Here is a 21,103-nt window from a genome sequence, read left to right on the forward strand (position 1 = left end):
GCACTCTTTGTTTCTGAAACTAGACCATCTGCTCTTCTTCCTTAGGCGGCTGCTGGCGTAAAGGATGTAGATTGGATGGCTGTTGCTTGACAACTAAAGAAAAAAAATGGTTTAGTAAACATAACCAGGAAACAAGATAGGAAAGATGGAAAAATTATTTGTTGAGAGAGGACACTGATTCTAGGTGCCCATATACCTTAAACAAAGGCATAACAAATATCATAGTTTAAATAAATCTGCTTTTCTAAGCAATAATTGCCACCTAGCAGCAACTAGAGGTATTGCATCTGGGACAAGCCTGCAAATTTTGGAGGTACAGCGATGAAGGTCCTGTAAAATCACCTATGTGATGACGAAGGATGTCCCCCCATCAGACAATATTGTGGGCAAAAGGGGGTGATTATAAAAGGAAACATTAGCAACCATTCCTGGTTAAAAGTTCCAATCTTTCATCACTATAGAACCAGGTTTGTGTAGTTCTCTCCTAGGGAGAGTCCCTGCTTTGGAGAGAGAAACTTACTGGGAAGCCAGCAGGCAGCATTGGTCTCGGGAAGCATGATATGAAGGAATAGGTCATACTTTTAGCACAGAAAATATTGAACATATAAAGTAGACATACTAGTCCTAATCCATAACTCTTAAGAGATACACCTATCATCAGATACACCTATAAATTCTCATATAGTATTTTCTGGAGCCCACCACACACCCTCCTCTCCATTTGGGGATCTAGACTTCAGCTGCAAGGCAGGTGGGTCTCAGAGTTTTAGCCCCACGAGGCATGCTGGGGCTCAGTGCTTCAGCCCCACAGGGTGTGCCGGGGCTTGGGGGCTTCTGTCCTACAGGACACACTGGGGTTCGGGGCTTCTACCCTTCAGGAGGCACCTGAAAATATTTACCGGAGGTCTGCTCCAGACAGCTCTGGCTGAATATAAGCCCTGCTGTGACGAAGTGGGAATGTTCTTAATGTTGTCTCTGAATACTGGGTGGGTGCCTCAATTTCCCCTAGGCATTTCTTAAGTATCTAGGTGGTGGGATAAGGGTGTGTGATTGTTGCAGAGCCCTAGAGCGCCAGTGTGTTGGTGTCTGCACAGAGACTGGCTGACACTCTGTCTCCTAGCAACTGATGGCCTAGGACCCTCCCCTGCAAGGTACGAGTTGAAGGTGTTGGAGAACAAAGAGATCAGGTGGCCTCCTGGCCCAGGGAAAGAGACAAAGGCCAGAGGAGGGCCAGGAGAGTTTCAGTTTGGAGCTGGCTGGGGAAACGAAAGGAGGCCCAGATGGGGCTTTGGCCTCCCTGCCCCCAAGACGGACCTGACTGAGGGGTCCTGTTCTCTGTACCTACAAGCTCTGTTTTAGACCATGTTCCTGTCATTTAATAAACCTTCTGTTTTATTGGCTGGCTGAGAGTCACATCTGACTGCGAAATTGGGGTGCAGGGCCCTGTGGCTTCCCCAGGAGCCCCGCCTGTGCAGACTCGCTATGGGAAGCGCACGGTGTGGAAGGGGATGCTGGATGCTCTGAGGTCAACCCCAGGAAGGTCAAAGCTGTGTAAGCTTCTTGCCCTGGAGACAGCATGCTCACAAAGAGGAGGCATGCTCCCCCAGAGTCCTGACTGGCTTCGTATGGAGTAGTTCCAGAGCACTGCCCGGTGACCCCGTGACACCTGCCTATCATGTTAAAAGCCTGCATGGAAAGAAGTCCATGAGAAAGCCTTGGCATGACAAACAAGCAATATTTCAATTCATCAATAATTTCTCATAAAAAACATCCAAAATACTTTTTATAGTAAAGATGGACACTGTGCATCCGTCCATGGAGATGTATAATAGAGCATATTTTTAGCTTACCAGTAGAGGGCTTGGTGCAGCTGTAGGGGAGCAAACAAAGATCTGAACTGGCATCTCTAAAGGATCATAATGCTGAGGGCATGGAGGCTTTTGAGAGGGACATGGTGAGTTCAAAGATCCATGCTGTTCCTCTGAAACTCACCCCAAGCCCTGGATATGCAGTGTGTAAGGGTATAGGGGCTAAGATATTCCCCGCTACCTTCAATATTGTGCAAGAGCAATAGTGCTGTTGCACAAGAATGTTGCCAACTCTTGTAATTTTATCATGTCTCATGATATTTGTTTTTTTTTTTTAATTAATGGTCCAGCTCCTGGAGTAAAGTGATTATGTGAGATTCTCAGCTTCCATTTTTTAAAAAGTAGGTTTTTACCTCTGATGGTGACAGAGAAAAATCTGAAAACATGACCTGAGTGTACCCTAATGGCTCAGAAACCATAAGGCAATTAAAAAACAAAACAAAAAACAAACACTTACTAGATCTTAATGATTTTTAAATGTTTGAGAGTGGGGTGTGAATTCTGCAGTGGGAACCTGTTAAATATGAGTATGGAAAGTAAGCATTCGACATGAGAAATAAGAATAAATTCAGTCCAGAGAGTGCTACTGTAAAAGCTTGTAACACCCTCTTCTGTTTCAGTATATATGAATAGTGCTGCAGAACTGCGTGTTCATTCTTGTATGCACACAATACATAAAAGCAGCATGACTGTTTGCATAATATGTACTCTGCACAATTACAAAATATTTATGAATTTCACAGCTGCCAGTCACACTTTTACTATAGTCTCACACAGGCCCTAAGTAAAGTGTAGAAAATGGATACACTTTCCCAGGCCCTAGGCCGGGGGTGGGCAAACTACGGCCTGTGGGCCGTGTTTGGTCTGTCAGAATTTTTAATCTGGCCCTTGAGTCAGGGGCTTGCCCTGCTCCAGCGCTCCAGCCGGGGAGTAGGATCAGGGGCTTTCCATGCAGCTCCCTGAAGCGGCGGCATGTGCCCTCTCCGGCTCCTACATGTAGGGGCAGCCAGGGAGTCTGCATGCTGTCCCACCCCTCGCAACTTCCATTGGCTGGGAACCGCAGCCAACGGGAGCTGCAGGGGCGGCACCTGCAGATGGGGCAGTGCACAGAGCCACCTGGCTGGCGCCGCTCCTCTGCGTAGGAGCATGCCGCTGCTTCCAGGAGCTGCTTGAGGTAAGTGCTGCCTTGAGCCTGCATCCCTGAGCCCCAACTCGTGCCCCAAGCCGGATCCCCCTCCTGCCCTCCAAACCCTTCGGTCCCAGCCTGGAGCACCCTCCGGTACCCCAAACCCTGCACCCCAAGACAGAGCCTCAACCACCCCTGCACCCCAGCCCTGATCCCCCTCGCACCCTCTAAACCCCTCGGTCCCAGCCCAGAGCACCCTCCTGCAACCCAAATCCCTCATCCCCATCCAGAGCCCTCTCCCCCAGCCGGAGCCCTCACCGCCCCCCCCACCCCAACCCCCAATTTCGTGAGCATTCATGACCCGCCATACAATTTCTATACCCAGATGTGTCCCTCAGGCCAAAAAGTTTGCCCACCCCTGCCCTAGCCTAAGGTAGGCACTGGCCAGAAGCCCATCAATGCAGCATCCGACGAAGTGAGCTGTAGCTCACGAAAGCTCATGCTCAAATAAATTTGTTAGTCTCTAAGGTGCCACAAGTCCTCCTTTTCTTTTTGCGAATACAGACTAACACGGCTGCTACTCTGAAACCTGTCTTGGTCAAAGTAATTTCTCACTGCTGATGTTACTGAAGAATTAATGCAACTTCAAGATCAGTGTCCCATACTTCTGTTGGAAGCATGCCTTGTGAGAAAAGGTATGGGAATTTTGCCACCCTTATGGCAATAGAGAGGTAGGAAACTGAAACAATTTCATTATGAGACACCTGAGGAATCATGTTCTATCACCCCAGATGACTCTAAGCCTTTATTCAGAAGGAATGTGTTCTATGCCATTTTGGACCATGTTATCCGTGAGTTGAAGGGCTGCTACAAAGCAACTAATGACATTCGTTTTATGTTTCCTTTGGTTCTAAGGTATGTCACGCTGGAGCCTGAGAAATTGAGAAGTAGACATTTGGATGCTGCTTTCCTGGGGATCTGAGAGGGAACGTCCCAGCGGAAATGGTGCATCCGGGAAAAAAAAAATCTTCAACTCTGCTTTTGGCAAAGAACATGAACTGCCTCTGCTACCGTTTAGAACAAAGCCGGCACCTCATTTTCAGTGACGCGTACGCAGCCCCAGGCATTTTTTCACCCATTGCCCGCGTCTGGGTGAGAAGCCAAAGGAAGTTTCAGGGAGCGGGCCCGCCCCGGAGAGTGCGGCTCGCTGCGGCGGCCCAGCCACGCTTTACGCGGACGGCCCCTGGCTGGTTGACATGACATGACCTGGCAAGGCAGGCGGGGTGGGTGCGTGGGTGGCAGCGGGGTCACGGGTGATTTTGCAACGAAAAGGGCTAGACCGGCGACGCGGCCTCTCACTGCCGCTTCCCAGACACACGGGGCAGTGACGGTGTCTGCGCAGGCTCGCGGCCCAGTCACGGGTCGGCCCTGGCGCAGGCGCAGAGCACCTGCCCGCCCAGCGGAGAGAGCAGCGGGCTTCCGCCCTGCAGACGGCCCGCGCCTCACAGGCAGGCTTTGCTGACGTCACTCACCCCTCCCCGGTCTGGCCCCCGGCTACGCAGTGCGCACGCGCGGTCCGCGTAAGCCGCTGAGCGTTCCGGCTCCGCAGGGCCTCGGCTGGAGCAGGAGGCAGAGCCCCATCCGCCCTTCGATCGATGAATCTGGGAGCGGCTACTCTTCTCTGGGGAGAGGGCGGAAGTTCTAGTCTCTCAGCCCAGACTTATCGCTCGCGGAGCAGCTCGCCGGTCAGGAGCTCGCGCCGGAGTTGCGGGAAGGAAGATGGTGAGGAAGGGGTCGCTAGGGCGGGGTCGGGGCCAGGGAGCGGGCACCCGTCGAGCCCTGGACCGCTGCCGAGCCCGGGCCGACCCGGTGGCGGGATGTGGGAGGGGCCGTGAGTCAGCGCTTCCCATGTGCGGCCGGGCCAGGCGGAGGGGGATGTCCGCGCGCCGCTCCGGCAACCGGCGAGGACAACCTGGCTCGGCTTCGCTCTTAGCGGGTCCTGCGGCTTCCTCCGCCCGGCCCGAGCCCAGCGAAACCCGCCCCCGCCCTTCACAGAGCAACCGACACTCTTCCCCCCCCCCCGCCGAGCTCCCTCCGTTCAGAGACCGGCCTGCCCCACCATAGAGCATCCGCCTCCCTTCGGAGACCATCCCCCCGAGAGACTGACTCCCCGAGCAGCCCCCTTCCCTGCAGTCTGACCTCCCGCTTCACATAGATCTTCTCCTGTCCACAGCAACCCTTCCTCCATTCAGAGACAGACAGACCCCCCCCCGCCCAACACACACCCAGACACGGGTCTGCCCCAGTCTCCTATAACCCTCCCATGTTCTCAGCCCACACAAGCCGAATCTGTTTCCCCATCTGAGTCCATTCCCCATGAGCCAAGTTTAGTTATAATAGCTTTTAATTTCTAATTCCGAAAAGACAAGTGGAATAACAGATAACATAAAATCAAACCCTGTATACTTTAGATATGCTTTACTGTGCAATAAGAGAGAATATTTTACAAGTCACTATATATAAACAGAAAAAATACAAGTGCAAATATTTGGGCCTAACATTATGTACATGTATTATGTTATGTGCTAGTGGTGTGAGTTATCATGTAAATCCAAGTGTTTATGATGTTTTATGCCATGTTAATAGTAGCGTTTTGCTGTCATTTCAGGTTAATCCCTGTAGTAGCTATGTACAAGAAGCCATTATAAGGAAATTACATACCTGTAGCTGTTGTATAATTTTCTTATAATTGTTTGAAATGCAAACAAACTCTTTATTTCAGTGCATTTTGAAATCATTAGTTAACTAACTTCCTGTAAGGAGAAACAAACACTTATTTTTCAGTAGAACAAAAATCAGAGCACAGAAAATGAAACAATTGCAGAGTTTTGAGCCATGAATGATTCAACAAGGTACCTGAGCATGTGCTTAACTAAGCATGTTTGTAGCCCCATTACTTACTTAAAGTTACAAATGCTTAAGTACCCTGCTGAACTGGGGCTTTAAAGTTTAGGAACAATGAACTGTTGGGTTAATGGGTCCATGTGCCTGCATTAAACAGTAATCCTTTGATTTTGCTGAGACTATCCACAAGCCCAGGATTCTGTGTGTAGGGTGCTTATTTCAGGAAAGGGGCCTAAAGTTTTAATGTTTACATGGCAAGCTAGCATTGCCAATCAGCTTAATCACAGTTGGCTTTAGAAACTTACAATTCATTAGTCAGTATCTTTTAATTGACCCATCAAGAATGAAGTAGAAAACTGCCACTGTGTAAGACACATTTGTATTTTACAAATCATCTTGTATAGCAATGGAATCCTATGCTATGGTCTCTTATAGCATAGATGACAGGAATAGCTGTAGTTCAGTCAGAGTGTATAGTCTATTTTTGGGACTACAGCATCTCTATTCACCAAAAATAAGGTGTGGACAGAACTGGAACAGAACAATTGAGTTGGGGGATTTTGAAAGGCCATATGTGGAACAGTAGTGGGAGGACTGAATTGCTCTAGTTTCAACTGTTTTAGTGCTCTTCATGCTAGCACTAAACCAATGCAGGCTGAAATATAAATCAATATTTACCCCCTGGAAAAAGAAAGTCTAATCCAAAATGTATAAGTCACATTGTAAATCATTTGTAACATCTTTGTGAGTGGATCGACTGTGTTTTACAAGTGTACAGAGGACCTACAAAGTTCATAGCACAATAAATTTATGGAATATAGATAAGACCTTGGTGTCAAGATAAATGTGAAGCCCTTCCTCCTTTAGATGTGTAGAAAAGAGTATTTTCTGTTACCCCACATCTCCCTGTTCCTTGCCACTTGTCTGTAGCTAGGGTGAGTGAGGACTCCACTTACCTACCCCAGCCTCCTGTTGCTGCCCTAAGGTTGTGTCTGCTGCTTCAACTTCTGCAACATTCTGATAGGTGGGAAGTGAAGGGGGACACCTTCTACTCAACCCTCCCCCCAAGCTCTATGTAAATATTTCTCCTCACCACAGTTAAAAGCTCCAGGGCCTATCCTGGGTACTAGTTTTTTTCAAGCAACAGCAGAATGAAATTGACCTGATTCGTGACAGGTTCACAGTTGTCCGCTGTGTAATGAATACTAGCAGTGAAGACTAAACAATTTTCTTTTTGCTGCAGCTCGGCATTCCTCACCAGTAACATGGCTCCTAAGAGAGCTTTGGTATCATTGATTGGCTGCCCATGCTTGAACACTCTGGCTTCCCACCCAAAAAATATGTAGACAATTTAGAATTGGTGTTAGTTAATGCAGACAGGATTATCGTTAACCCATGCAGGAAATTAATAGGAATTTCTGCATGTTTCTCAGGGGATTATAGTGCAGTGAAGCTTTCCACTGCCCCCAAACTAGCTATATCAAGATTGCTGCTCAGATGCAGACCCATCAGTGTGTAAACAGGCTGGTGATGGCTTTTGGGTTAAATATCTTTAAAAAGCATTTGTCTCATAATTTCTTGTTGCCAAGGTACTGTAGTTAGGTTTTAGGTTCACAATGCAAGTCAAATGTATACTATGTAATCTTATGCTGAAAATGTTTTGCGGTGTCATTTCGTGTTAAAGTAATTCAGAGCACAGTAAGTATTATGCTGATACAGTAATGTTGTGTTTACTAAATAATGATGGTAAATGTGCAGAAAAATATATTGTGGTCAAGCTCTTGTTTCAGACTGGAGAAATTGTGTATGTTGGATTAAGGAAAGAAAATTAATATCATTGAAAGCTCAAAGGCTTTCTTTTCCCAGTTTCGTATTATTTTCATACTAATGAATTGGTTTTGTTCACAGTTTCGCAACCAGTATGACAATGATGTCACTGTCTGGAGCCCTCAGGTAAAAGAATATAATCGTGTTACTTGCTTTCCATTTTCCCTTTTCTCACTATTATGGTAGTGGCATGAAGGCAGTGGATGTCCTGTTCTCGTAGCTCAAAGAGTATAGTGCAGCGGGTGCTGCTCCATAAAGCAACTTTTGGATGTTTTAAAGCACTGTATGAATAATGTTGTGTCTTAACACACCAGAGAACTGTTAAATATGCAGTTTTGAGGATGAATTTTGATTTTTGTTTTTATAATTGGACTTTACAATAATTTTATTAACCAGCATTTTGCTTGTGTACAGAAGATATATTACTGTTTACTAGATATGTTCTGCAGGAGTATGTTTAGTTCATTTTAAACCCTAATGTTGGAGTATTGCTGAGAGGCCGTTATCCAACACTTCAGATTGCTTTTGTAATGTGAAATGTACAAACATTCAGTTATATAATCAGTGTACACAAGCAACTTCATCAATTAATATCAGGGTGGATTTGATTTAAATCAAATTTAAATCAAATTGATTTAAATCACTAGTCAGGAAGACTCTATTTAATCTTGGATTTCTACATAAAAGTGCATTCTGGAATATGTTGCTCAAACAGTTTCACTTTTGTTTCTACTGCCTGTCCCTCCCTTCTCACATTTATCTCCAGACTTCTTCTCCTTGTCCAGATCTATTCTGTCCCCAACAATATTCTGTTCATTGAACTTTTTTAAACGTTGCACTTTTAGAGAGAGGTAAGGGACTAACTCTGTGTACACAAATTTGTGGAGGGACAATAGGGTTGAGGTCTGTTATTTCTCACCTCCTATATTTATTTATTTTAAAACATTTCTGCTGTTAACAAGCATGTTATCTCTGGAGACACAAATCCACAGTTTGAGAACTGCAAAACTAAGCATCTTTGATGGTATCTTTTTGACCGGGGTGGGCAAACTTTTTGGCCTGAGGGCCACATCGGGTTTCTGAAATTGTATGGAGGGCCGGTTAGGGGAGGCTGTGCCTCCCCAAACAGTCAGGAATGGCCCGGCCCCCTATCCGACCCCCCTCCCCCCAACTTTCTGCTTCTTGCCCCCTGACGGGACCCCTGCCCCTTCCACCCCTCCCTGTCCCCTGACCACCCCTGGACCCTCTGCGCCTGACTGCCCCCCGCCACCCCTTCGACCCCTCCTCTCATTCCTGACCCCCCCTCCCCCCAGCTGTCCATCCACCCCTCCCTGTTCCCTGACTGCCCCCGGACTCCACCCCCACCTCTGACTGCCCTCCGCCGCCCCATCCAACCCCTCCTCTCATTCCTGATTGCCCCCCCCAGGACCCCTGGGTCATCCAACCACCCCTGCTCCCTGACCATCCCTGGAACCCCTGCCCCTGACTGGCTCTCACCGCCCCATCCAACTCCCCCCCCCTTCTTCCTGACTGCCCCCTGGGATCTCTGGCCCCATTCAACCCCCCTGTTCCCCGCCCTCTTACCGCCCCGACCCCTATCCACCCCCCTGACCACCACCCCGAACTCCCCTGCCCTCTGTCCAATCCCCCCTGTTCCCTACCCCCTTACCGTGCTGCTTGGAGCACCGGTGGTTGGTGGTGCTGCAGCCACGCTGCCCAGAGCACTAGGACAGGCAGCCGAGCCAGCCATGCCACTGTGCAGCAAGAGCTCGCAGCTCTGTCACTCAGAGCATTGCGCTGACTGTGCAGTGAGCTCAGGCTGTGGGGGAGGGGCTGGGAGCTCAGGGGCTGGGCCAGGAGCAGGGCAGGAAGGTCCCACGGGCCGGATGTGGCCCGCTGGCCGTAGTTTTCCTGCCTACGTTCTAGACTAAGCACTGAGTCTCATGGGGTAGATGGATTATTTAGGTTAATCTTCCTATACAGAAGCCCCTGGAACCCCATAAGATTGGGTCGCTAATCCATGAACTATTGGAACTCATTTACAAAACTTTTTTCTTAAACATTACATAAATATATTGTCTCATACTATAGAATTAGAATTTATAATCCCTATTCCATGATGAGATATTTTTGAGCTATAATGTATCTTAATTAAAACTATCTTTAGATAGGGTTTTTCCTCAAAATCATTTTATCAGAAAAATCTGATTTAAATTTAAAAAATCTGATTAAAAAAATCATTGATTTTTAACCACCCTGATTAATATATCGAATGAGATATTTACAAACATAAAATGGAGAGTGGGAAAATGCAAAGAATTGAAGAGTTGAATTACAAAAGGACAAGATGTCTCTGTGATGCACTAACATTCTGTAGTTATAGTGCCTTGTCAATTTTCTATGTATTTACTTGGTATCTGCTGTAATATACAATATGTAATTATGGAGGCCTCACAATGGCTCCAAGTTAAGGCTGCATAGAGATTTACATGTAGCAGGAATTAAACCATTTGATATGAATAATGTACCTTTTCAAAACTTAGAGGTTAGTGTTTGAGTGCAGAATGAATCTTCTGAAAACTAACAAGCAAACCTCTTAATTGCGTAATTTTTAGTGAGTCCAATCTTTTTCTGATACTTGTAGCAAATTACAGAAATTTTGAGATCTGAAAACTGACTCACTTCTAGATTTTAGCAAAATCAGAGATGTAAGCTATTTTTAAAGTTTATTAATGTTAGTGTAAACTGTAAAAATTACTGTTTCTGCATGGCAATTATTATTAGTGAAGATTTTAATCAAATACAAATTCCGGAAAATAAAATTTCAACTAATAATGTTTTCTAGCCTCTCGTGAAAATAACCTTGAAAACTTGAGCATAAAGCAATGCAGTGTTGTCTGTTTTACTTTTTATTGGGTTTTCAAGTTTATTTCAAAATCGTGAGGCTTAGATTTGCCTTCACAGATCTTTACTGTGAGATCATGTGCCCTGTTATGAGTGACAGATCTCATTTCAAAGCAGCTAACCAGTTAGGCAGTGTGTTTGGTAGTGTCAAGAAGCCAGATTGCCACAGTTACAATCTTACAAGTTTGCCCTCGGGCCTTCCCTATTCTGTAGTATTGACTGCAGACTGGTACGTCTGGTACAATTTTCAAACTATGGTGTTGAGATCCTTGAATGAAAGGTATTATGTTACTGCACTGTGTCTTCTGTAAGGTTGCCCATCACCATAGTATGTGAGTGCTATACTCCTATGTTTGCCAAAGGCCTACCCAATTCCTATCTTGCCTGTCTGATATAAAACCCTGGTGTTGTGTTGTAACTTAACTATCCACAGAAGAAATCTTAAACTTGATATGCCCTTATGTTTATGCCACATATACTAAGCCATATGAAAACTGCAGCAAACATGGTTTGAAGCTGCATGTGAAATGCTGAAGCATGCGGGATTTAATATGCCCCCAGGCACCAGTGTTCTAGGATGAACAGCCAAGTAATTGCTCTTAATCAGATATGGTACTTGTTAGTGATATACAAACATTATATGGGGTGAGATATAAGTGCAGAGTTCACATTCTAGGTACCAGAATTCTGCATGTTAGTTCTTTCCAACTTTTTCATCTGTGTGACTTTAACTTTGAATTTCCTGGTATACATCTGTTTTATTTTTAAAACTGTAATGTTCCTTAAGATATTCGTTACTGGTGCCTAATTACTGCCTTAACTACTGCTCAGTTTTATTTTTTATCTGATATTGTTTATACTTTGTTGTACCTTGATACTATGACAAAAATGTGTTTAAAAAGGACAATTAAAATAGCTATTCTCCACAGGTTGAAATTACTTCTCCACAAACTCTTGTTTTTTAAAAAAATAAACAAATAAAAATTAGTAGGTGGACTTAAGGCAGTGGTGCAGCAGATGCAGTGGTGTGACACCATAATGTTATTTTTTGGATCTGTTGCTGTTTATGGTACCATAAAGGAGTAATCAGGCCTTAATGGTGCATGCTGTCAATCTTTCTAGTAGAGTCAAGAATATACATTTCAAAGATTGGAAAGGATTTTGACACATGACTTGTGATCTTCTGTGTCAACCATGCAGTTGTTAGTCAATAAATAGATGTATATGGGACAGCCCATAATGGTTTCAAAGTACTCTGTGACAGGAAATGTCTTATCCCCTATTACTGAAATTCCTTCTTATCTCAGTGGAAAATAAGAGTGTTTTAGATATTTCTGGTAGATCTTTCACTGTTGTGATAAATGTAAAACCAACAAACTCACAAATCAGTTAAAGGTCTGATTTCAGTTGAGACTGAAAACTCTGTTCTTAATTAATCTTGAGTGAAATCTTGGCCCACTTAAGTCCATGGCAAAATTCTCATTTACTTTAATAGGGCCAGGATTTCACCCTTTGTGTGTAGTTATTGCAGAGTCTCTACCTTTCTTATATGGAGAATCAATTTTAGAGTTGTTAATTTACTTAATTCTGTAGGGCCGAATTCATCAAATAGAATATGCTATGGAAGCTGTCAAGCAAGGCTCAGCTACGGTGGGGCTGAAGTCAAAAACCCATGCTGTTCTGGTTGCTCTAAAGGTAAATTTAAGAAAAAACATTGGAATTACTTTTTTCTTCTTGCAAGCGCAAACATGGTAAATCCAAGGCTTTTATCATTGTTCAATTAAAATGTCAGATAAGGGGAGGTAAATTTCTGGTTTGGGGCAGGTGAATTTTATAACTTTTTCTTTTATACATTAGAAAGTAAGATTTACATATTTTCATATGTTTTAGCACTGGTGTAGAACTACTAATATTTTGATTAATCTGTGATAAAATGGGTCTTAATCCTGTGGTAGAAATGGAAGAAATTGATGAAATTGTCGAGTTATAAAGCCAAATATTGGTTCAACTGACCCTCCCAAATAAAGAGGAAATAAATACATATAAAATATTTACAATCCGCTTTTTTTTTCTTCAGTACATTTCTTATTGGGGTGGGATCAGCCCTTTATGTCTTATGTCTATTGCAAGGTTACAGATTTGGGGCTGTAAGTGTTCAGTCCTTACTGATAGTTGCTCACAATTTTTTTTAAGCATTGTCCCTATTGACTGACACATTGTTTAAAGTGTGCTGCAATAATTTGTATGACTAATATGGTTTTTTTGTGTATAGAGAGCACAGTCTGAATTGGCAGCTCATCAGAAAAAAATCCTGTATGTTGACAACCATATTGGCATCTCAATTGCTGGGCTTACTGCTGATGCAAGACTGTTGTGGTGAGTTTCTTATCCCAGGTCTACACTGGGGGTGGGGGATCGATCTAAGTTATGCAGCTTCAGCTACGTGAATAATGTAGCTGAAGTCAATGTACTTAGATCTACTTACCGCGGTATCTTCACTGCGGTAAGTCGATGGCTGACGCCCCTTCCGTCAATTCCGCCTGCGCCTCTTGCCCTGGTGGAGTATCGGAGTCGACGGGAAGGCAGTTGCTTTATTGCGTCTAGACTAGATGCGATAAATCGACCCCCGCTGGATCGATCGCTGCCTGTCGATCCAGCAGGTAATGTGGACGAGCCGTTAGTGACTAATGTGTACAGTATTCTAGTAACAATGAAGTAAAAAAAAACAGACTTCTCATACTGTCATTTAATGGGGCCAGCTAAGAGAACTTGCCTGTGGTTACTGGTCTTGCGCTAATATGCAAGAGACCGGGGTGAAATCCTTGTCCTATTAAAGTAAATGTCAGAATTCCCATGGGTTTCAGTCGGGCCAGGGTTTAATTGCTCGGCTTAATTCACTGTCCAATGTCTTGCTTCCCCAAGCTGGTTGAGACTGAGCAGTCTCAGAAGTGTACATCACACATTGGCTACTAACAATTCCTTCAGCTAGTGATGTAGATCAACTCTAGAGAGGTATTCTTTTGAACTCTCAGCTGGCTGTGTGGTTCTGGCAAACGAGATAAATATAAAATGAGCAAGAAGGATTCCTTGGTTGGGTAGAAAGGGACAGAAAAGGTATACAAAGAGCCACTTACATATTCATTGCAATAACATTCCAAAGGAGTATTTCCTATTCATTTTTCATTTTCATCCAAATAACCCCTCTTCACTGCATATTCTATAAACATCTGTTCTACCTTCATTCATAGTGTTTCATCTGTACAATATTCTTTCAGGCATGTGGTCTTCTATACAATGATGGCTCATAAAATGTAATTTTATAGTGGCATTTTTGGTCTTCATAGGCAATGCTGAAACTGTAATAAAAATACACACACACAAGCTTAAAGAGGAAAATGTCAAGTTGGAGGAGCTTCCTTCTGTTTGTGATCCATGTATTTTTATTTTCTCTTCTTATAGTAATTTCATGCGTCAGGAGTGTCTGGATTCTAGATTTGTGTTTGACAGACCTCTCCCAGTGTCCCGTCTAGTGTCTCTAATTGGAAGCAGTATCCTTTTTATGTTTTAGATATATATTTATATATATACTGTATTTGACATGTAATGACTCCATGCTTTTCTTAAAATTCAGTTCAGTTTTCACTTTGTTGATGTGTTTAGAACTCTTTTATACCAAAATATTTATTTTGTTTTATTTCAAGCAAAGATTACCTTGAAAGTTACAGGAAATAGATGCAAGGATCTTGTTTGTTCTTTGGGAGGACATCCTTTCCTCATCCATGGAATTAGTAGACAAGGCAATGAAGTGCCGTGCAGGAGACCTACTGTAGAACTGGAAACAATTTTTTGAATACTTGTTTTCTGGATCACTTAAAAAGCCCCAGATAATGTCACTTTCTGATGGAAAGAGCATATTTAATGTTACTGCCTCATTCCTTACTTACATGCCTTAATTGCCTGTCTCTGGAACACACTAAGCATTTCGTACATCCATTGTACCTGATAAAAGCAAGTGCATCAAAGGGAACAGGGATGAAATTGACCAGACTAACATAAAATCAGTCACTCATATTACTTTCCTGAATATTCCAGTCACTTTGTTTGGGGAAACTAATTGCTATAGGTCTGATTAGAGGTGAAGAAGACCTTACCATTGGTGCTCAAGACAGATGATGAGATCTGTTTCTCTGGAACAAGTTTTTTCACCACAGGAAATGGCTAACAAACCATATAGCAGTTCTGATGGAGTTTTACTTGGATTAAGAATAACATTTAAAAGGTATTAACTTCTTCTTTGTGAAGAGTCCTTAGCTTGTTTAAGAAACCCAGATACCAACACAGCGATATGGCAGAAGACCATATGGTGTAGGACTGCTCATTGCAGGTTATGATGTAAGTACACTCTGTGTGTGTGTGTGTGTGTGTGTGTGTTTCCGTTTCAATTTATCCAAAAGAAAAATGCAGCCAGTACAATATTTCACTTTTATAGCAACTAACATTTTGTTGAGAGGGAGGCTGACTATAGCAGTACTTATCAATAATCATCTTGCTAGAGGAACCTCTCTTTTTCTAGACCCTGAAACTTAATTCTCATAAATGTTAAATGAAGGTAATTTTTCTGCAGGTCCCTGGAGTGGGTATTGATGCATATATGTATACATATACACACCTAAACCCATGTGGCTTAGAATTTAGAAAATGGCTAATGATTTTGGGGCCCAAAATGAGACACTTAAAGGGGACTTGACCTTCAGAGGGTGGGTGTTAACCACTTCTGAAAATCAGGGCCCCTTTAAGGTGTTTCGAATTGGTTATCCAGTTTGTTCTGTATAGTACAGACAAGTCACTGTTCTGATGATCTTACAAACTAAGCAAGTTGAAGGTAGTGGGCAGCCTGATTGAATCTTGCATGCCAGGGTTCAGCCCTGAACAGGTTTGTACATTTGTACACGTGGGAAGCACTGAGAAATATGTTCAATAGGTCATAAAATGGGAGCTATTCATAATATAAGATCAGTACAATTTATAGGATTTTACAGAGAAACAGGGTTTTCAGTGCCATCCATTGAACTTACATAAAAACGTCTGATTAAAAGACATAGTGAAAAGGGGAAATTTAGAAAATTGAGGCTTGAAGCAACTATGTAATAACTGCGATGTGAAGCACAGTATAAAAACATACCTTCATGCATATATGACACAAACATCATGTAACAGAGTTAGTGCTAAAAAATATTTTAGAAAACTGCATGCCTTCCTGTGAATAGTTTATAAAATTCACACCTTTTTTGCCAGGATATGGGTCCTCACATCTTCCAAACTTGTCCTTCTGCAAACTATTTTGACTGCAGAGCTATGTCCATTGGTGCTCGTTCACAGTCCGCCCGAACTTATTTGGAGAGACACATGGCTGAGTTTGTTGACTGTGAGTGATGAGACTCTTCTGTTATATTTTCTAATGATCTTTAAATATATGCTTGTTTTATTTATATCACATCTTATCTGGTAATATTTATTTACTTCTGTGCAGAAGGCGAAGATATAAGAGTTGAATAGAAATAACCAATGTAAATCAGGAGGAAAGAAACGAGATTCAAAACACTGCAGGTTTTCACGTCTAACTTATTTCAGTTGTTTAGCAGGCCAAATGGAGGAAAAGTGTCTGCCTGGAGAACCTGAGAGAGAGTTAAACAGGAAGAATGAATTTTGTTTTTAGAGAAAGTGATGTTCCTTCCAATTCAGAGAGAGGATAGTATTTCAAGATATGCATGTTATTTGTCTGCACAATATTTAATCTGTAAATAAGAAGTGGATTTTAAATCCCAAATTAATTTTATTTTTAATAATTATCAGAGGTAACTGAAGAGCTGTGGGGGAGTAAAGCAGCTCAGGTATCATGGCCCAGAGACCATATAAGTACCTAGATGGATTTATTTGCCATTAGCTTAGAGTGTAATACTACTTTTGTGATTTAATTGTCTTGAATGCAGGGAAGGATTGGTTCCTTATGGGCATACTTGGATTTCCAGTTACCTATCAAAGAAGCAACATGAGTAAAGCAGTTTCGGGACGGAGCTAGCCAGACTGTTTTTCCAGCTAGGAATGGAAGGTGGGGGAGGGAAGGGTCTCAGGAAACAATATTGTACAGTTAACTGTTTTTCTGATGACAATGTATTGTTTGTAGGTAACCTGAATGAGCTAGTTAAACATGGTCTGCGGGCTCTCAGAGAGACCCTTCCTGCAGAACAGGATCTGACTACCAAGGTAAACACCAGGATCTTCCTCCTTACTAGAAATTACCGAGACACAGTTGATGTTAAGTATGGGTGTGTATTGTAATCCTCCTTTTAAGTGTGGGAGTCAAATATTAGTATTTAGGTACAATATATTTAAGTGTGAGTCTAATTCCATATACTATCAGTGTACTATCAGTTCTGAGTCTTAATCTTATCGATTACAGTGTAACTTTCTGAACTTTTGGTGTTTGACTTTAACAGAATAATGTTATGGCTAAATAGAAGACTGTTTCCCGTGTTAGTGAAGTCTCATAAATTTCTGTGTAAAATAGCTCTTCTTTATTTTATTAACTTTATTGATGATTATTTAAGATTTGTTGAACATAGCAAAATTAGTTACAGCATAGAGTAACTCAGCTTCATGCTTAAATGTTCATTTACTTTTAACTGGAATCTGCTGTTGGTTTCTTCGAGATAAAGTATTTACCTTCATGTTTGTGGGTTTTTGAAATACACTGTACTGTTCCCCCTAGAAACAGTATAAAGGGGGCTGGAGCACTGAGTCTTATCTCATGATTTCTGACCCTGAGACCTTGTCCTTTGGTTTATAAGATAGGTTTTATATGTTTTTTCAGTATAAGGGAAATTTTAGTATCTTACAAAAAAGATTTCTTAAGAAAACTTTCCCTCACCTTGATTTCCTGTGACTTTTTTTTTTAAAAAGTTTCCTACACTATTTTGTACTGAAATATGTTTACCTTTTTTATGGGGCTCATAAAATACTGTCAATGAGAATTTTTCATCTGAACCAGTTTTTTTTTAAACACTTATATTAAGGTCACTTTAAAAAAAAAAACTATTTTAATTCTACTGTGTAATTTCTTTATCCCCTTTCTGGCTACTAGCCCCCATTCAAAACTATTTGTTTGGCCTAGCCTAGTCTTGCACATTCTGGAGCTGCTGCAGAGCTCCTTGAGCATAATATGAAGCAAATTGTGCTTCCAACACTTTCACATGCCAAGCTCAGTGGAATCCCAGATGGTTATGTTGGTCATCTTTCTTTGTGTTCGATGTGCTTTTTCTTATTAACACTTTTTGAGTTTCACATACTTAATACCTGGAGTTACATCTTAAAATTTCTAAAGTAGTAATGAAATGTGTTTGTTCATTCATGCCTACGTCCAAGTATTCATTAAATATTTTACATGTCTAGCAATATTATTATTCAGGTACAGTACAAGGCTATTGATAAAATGCATATGACCGGTGGGATGCACAGGGATGCAGACACGATTTGTGTTGGTTATCGTTGTGCCTCATATGGAGGACTTAAAGAAAAGTCTTTATGGATTATTAAATAAGTAAACCTACACATGTGAATAACAAACCACGAACACACAACAAACATTTTACAAAGTCTTGAACTTCTCGGCCAATTTCCACACCTGTTGTTATTACCTCTGCCAAAAAGCCATACCTTGTAACTCTGTTTCCATATCACATTAAGTTCTTCAGTTTGATCATTCATTTTACACAGTTCTGCCATGTTAATTTTCCGTTCTTTTAAGTGTCATGCCACTTTCTAAGGACCCATCTCTTTGCAGAACTTAGGACAATTTTAGTCTATTCCGTAAGAGGCTTTGTAGTTCCATGTACTGATAAAAATGATGATATAATTCTGGCTCGGCAGGTAATATGATTCCACAGTATTTCTATAACTTAACACCTGACCGGAAATATCTGATATTAGAGCAACGCCAAATAAAATGTGAAATAACCATACTTAGTTCCACACTGACATCATTTATTAAATCAGATGTGCAGAAGTCCAGTAAATTCTATGCATAGTTTAAAATTGTTACTAATTTTAGCCTTACTAGCAATCTTATAATATAGTCCAATATGTTTTTACTATTATTTTCTTAAAGTATATGTTTAGATCACATTCCCATATCCTTTGAGAAACTCAAGTGCACGCATAGGATAAGAGACAATGAGAGAAGGCTGCAACTTTTAATATATAAAGATTTATGGGAGATGACTGATACTCTGGGTAATCAGATAAATAACGTGAAATTCCATTAATTTTAATTGAAATGAAATCTAGTTTGTTTAATGCATTGGGATTACTCTGGATTTACACTGGCATTGCTAACATCAGAATCTGGCCCTAGGTCTCTTTGATTATCTTAAAGTTTATGTTAAGATAAGTTTTGCATTTTGTTTTTGGTGTCAGGAAACTTAATACAGTAATGTTTTCCTGAGGTATTCTTTGGGGTTGAACCAAAATCCATTGAATTCCAAAAGGAAGAGTCATGCACATTAGTGGGTTTTGAGTCAGGGTTAATAAAAGCTTTTCATCTTAGACAGTTTTGTTTAAAATATTTACTCTAAATACATGCTGAAACCAGTCTTTTTAAAAAATCATATGGTATGTTTGTTTATAAATGCTGAAACACAACCAAAAAACGAAGGGAGCTGAACCTGTTGTCTGAAATAATCAAACTGCCTTTTTGGCTGATACGTTTTGGAACATAGCAGCATCCTTGTAGAGAGTGAGCCTCGCTCACTTTCTTTTTTCTAAGGAAGCCTGCCATAAAGTAAATCTGATACAGAATTTCTTTCCTTAATTTGATTCACTATGCCAAATGTATCATATCAACTACAGCTTCCTTCTAAGATTAAATTTCCCAAGTAAAAGCTGCATAAAGTTAGAGATTCGCAAGAGACAGTTTCTCAGTTCTTTTAACATTGTACTTAACAGAATGTTTCCATTGGAATTGTTGGCAAAGAAATGGAGTTTACTATCTATGATGATGATGATGTGGCGCCATTCCTGGAGGGACTTGAAGAAAGACCACAGAGGAAGGTATGTGACTTAGTTAGTTAGTTAGTTAGTTATCTTTAAAATAGTTTGAGTTGCTTCCTGTTTGAGGTGGTATCTATAATCCTCTGCTATAAGACTGAAGATGAAGGCCAAGAAGTCTATTTAACCAGACTAGTCTGAATTAGCAGAAAGCTCTCTCAAGTTGTTTCCATCTTCTCACCTTGTCTGTGCCTGGCTACTGCTGTCAGAACTCCCACTCATATATCTGCAACAAAAATGGATATCTCAGCTTCTGAAACCCATCCCCTTATGTAATTCCCTCCTAATCCCAGTCTCGGTATTAGCCGTCTACTCATTACCTCTTGAGGAAACTAACGTAACTCTTCTCCTCCATTCATACCTTAATTAATCCTGCTAGCTCTAGATTAAATCTCTCTTGTATCTAGATGGAGGAGTAGGGAGGTGATCAGAAGCTGAGGCTGCATGTTTTTTGTAGGTATGTGAATGGGAATTCTTAGTGCAGAGTTTTGCATAATCAGTGTAGGGTTAAAAGGATTTGTGTAAAAGCCTGTTCTTTGATTGTTTTATAATGACCCTTGGTTAGAGTACCTGGATTTGCATAATTGACAGATGCACAGCAACTACTCTGATGGCTGAAACACTTCTGTTTCAAAAAATGTATTTTTGCATGAAACTTCTTAAATCCTTAGTCCATTATTTGGACAGTGGGAGGTAATGGAGGCTTGATAGAAGCTGAAGAATCACTTGTAACTTGCATAAAATAGAGCAGATTGCTTCTACCCTGTTGGTAAAGTGCTTTGAACATGTCAAGCTCTATACAAGTGTAAAATACTATTACCCTGACCTTTTAACTCAAAGATGTAGCTTACAGATAGTGTAAGTCCCAACGCAGTTCTGCCATGCCTCTGATGAAGGTGGAGTATTGTATTCCTGTGCAAAGCTGTCTCTTTCCTGTTTGACTTCTGCCCTTTTATAGTAAAAAATAAATAAATAAAATAAATACATTTTTTGTATTCCTCTCCTTAAGCTTGCTCCACCTGCTGAGGAACCTGCAGAAAAGGCAGAAGAACCAATGGAACACTAATATTTGTGGATAAGCCCATGTGTTAACCTATATATAACAATATAGGAATGTTCCTCCAGTAATTTTACCCTGAACCAAATGCATATTATAGTAATTAGGGGAATTAGTCCTAGAGTATTTTCAAATATCCCTAAACTGGCATCAAAGTTGTCATACCTTTCCTTTCAGAGAAAAGGTATAATTTTTTTTTTTTTTTTAAAGTACCAAAATACAATCTGTTTTGTATGAAGAGCATATTGTCTTGCAAGGACATCTGGAATAAATTTTTCTTTCTTGAAACTTGCTGTATTGATTTGTTTTAAATCT

At 41.6% G+C, this 21,103-nt stretch overlaps 1 protein-coding gene across 1 annotated transcript; it reads left to right on the plus strand.

Moving 5' to 3' along the window:
- Positions 1–4,561: 4,561 nt before the first annotated feature.
- Positions 4,562–21,076, plus strand: PSMA1 (proteasome 20S subunit alpha 1). Its single transcript, XM_084631644.1, has 10 exons — positions 4,562–4,776; positions 7,807–7,851; positions 12,223–12,324; positions 12,902–13,005; positions 14,089–14,177; positions 14,951–15,021; positions 15,925–16,054; positions 16,814–16,893; positions 19,630–19,734; positions 20,741–21,076. The coding sequence occupies exons 1-10, from the start codon at positions 4,774–4,776 to the stop codon at positions 20,795–20,797; spliced, it is 786 nt and encodes a 261-aa protein (XP_084487770.1). The 5' UTR covers positions 4,562–4,773; the 3' UTR covers positions 20,798–21,076.
- The last annotated feature ends 27 nt before the right edge of the window (positions 21,077–21,103 follow it).

The sequence above is a fragment of the Lepidochelys olivacea genome, assembly GCF_965140295.1.
Source record: "Lepidochelys olivacea isolate rLepOli2 genome assembly, chromosome: 6".
Taxonomy (NCBI): Eukaryota; Metazoa; Chordata; order Testudines; family Cheloniidae; genus Lepidochelys; species Lepidochelys olivacea.

Bases quoted from the DNA above. Each gene is read 5' to 3' on its own strand.
- PSMA1 (XM_084631644.1), top strand. The intron at 15,022-15,924 runs GTAAGTACACTC...CTTTTTTGCCAG, and splicing joins TGCTCATTGCAGGTTATGAT to GATATGGGTCCTCACATCTT. The intron at 16,055-16,813 runs GTGAGTGATGAG...TATTGTTTGTAG, and splicing joins CATGGCTGAGTTTGTTGACT to GTAACCTGAATGAGCTAGTT.